The sequence below is a fragment of the Histoplasma capsulatum genome, genomic scaffold (assembly GCF_000149585.1).
Source record: "Histoplasma capsulatum NAm1 scaffold_2 genomic scaffold, whole genome shotgun sequence".
NCBI lineage: Eukaryota > Fungi > Ascomycota > Eurotiomycetes > Onygenales > Ajellomycetaceae > Histoplasma > Histoplasma mississippiense.
Window position 1 is genome coordinate 3,192,698 of NW_001813981.1, and position 908 is coordinate 3,193,605.

A 908-nucleotide genomic window follows, 5' to 3' on the forward strand; every position below is an offset into this window, starting at 1 on the left:
CTACGAATCCCACATAAACTCACTCAACCTCAACAACGCATCTCCACAGGCCCTCTTCGCTGCCAAGAAGTCCTCTCGACTACTCTCCCGGCCCGCAGGTCCCTTCAGAATCGCTGAATAGCACAATTCCACCAACACCCTCATCTCCTCATACGTAAACGGCTCCCCATTGCCCGCCTGCAGCGCCTTCTCGGCCCCGTGCGTCTTGAACTCTTCCTGCTCGGCCTGCGCATTCTCGAGCGCTTTCTCCGCGCCGTCGAGGAACCAGTCGAGGAACTTGGCGGAGCGGGGGAGGGCGACGACTTCCTCTTCTTGTCCTGGCTCCGGTTGCGAAGAGGGCTTTTTGGCGACGGTTTCTTTGGTGGTGTGTGAGGATGAGGATGAGGATGGCGGTGGTGGTGAAGGATGTACGATGATGTTTTTCAGATTCTGTTGCAGGACTAGCACGTCGAGTTGGAGGCGGAGGGCGCCGTTGTGGTTCATCGCGCCTATGAAGCGTGTTGCAGAGATGAAGGCGCGGTCAATCAGCTGTGCGAGGCCGGAGGTTATGAAGCGGCATTCGTTTGGGCCGAGGTACATGGCGGCGTTGGCGTCAAAGGTGATCAGGTCGTTGTTCAGTTCGATGATTGCAGGAGAGGCGGAAGATGGCGGGGCTAATAAGACGTGTGGCAACTCTGTAGCTTTTGAGGAGGATGGTGGGGTGGCTGGGGGGGTGGAAGGGGATGTGTTGCTTGAGAGGCTGCGGGTGACCATGTGGGATAGCGCCACAGCGGATGTCGATGTGTAGGGTTAGCAAAGCCGTTAGGGGCGAGATCTTGAAGAGATTGCTAGGTGGTATCGAAGATAATAACGGAGTCTTCGGTCATGGAGAGGTGATTCGGATGCTAGAGTTGTCGCGATTGTGATTT

At 56.5% G+C, this 908-nt stretch overlaps 1 protein-coding gene across 1 annotated transcript in view; it reads right to left on the bottom strand.

The window, feature by feature from the left end:
• HCAG_02991 (conserved hypothetical protein) overlaps positions 1-908 on the bottom strand; it is a gene marked incomplete at both ends in the record, with an annotated part of 3,778 nt that continues 2,870 nt past the window's right edge. The window contains one exon of the mRNA XM_001542770.1: positions 1-739. Coding sequence (XP_001542820.1) covers positions 1-739 — 739 coding nt within the window. The remainder of the gene's footprint in view (positions 740-908) is intronic.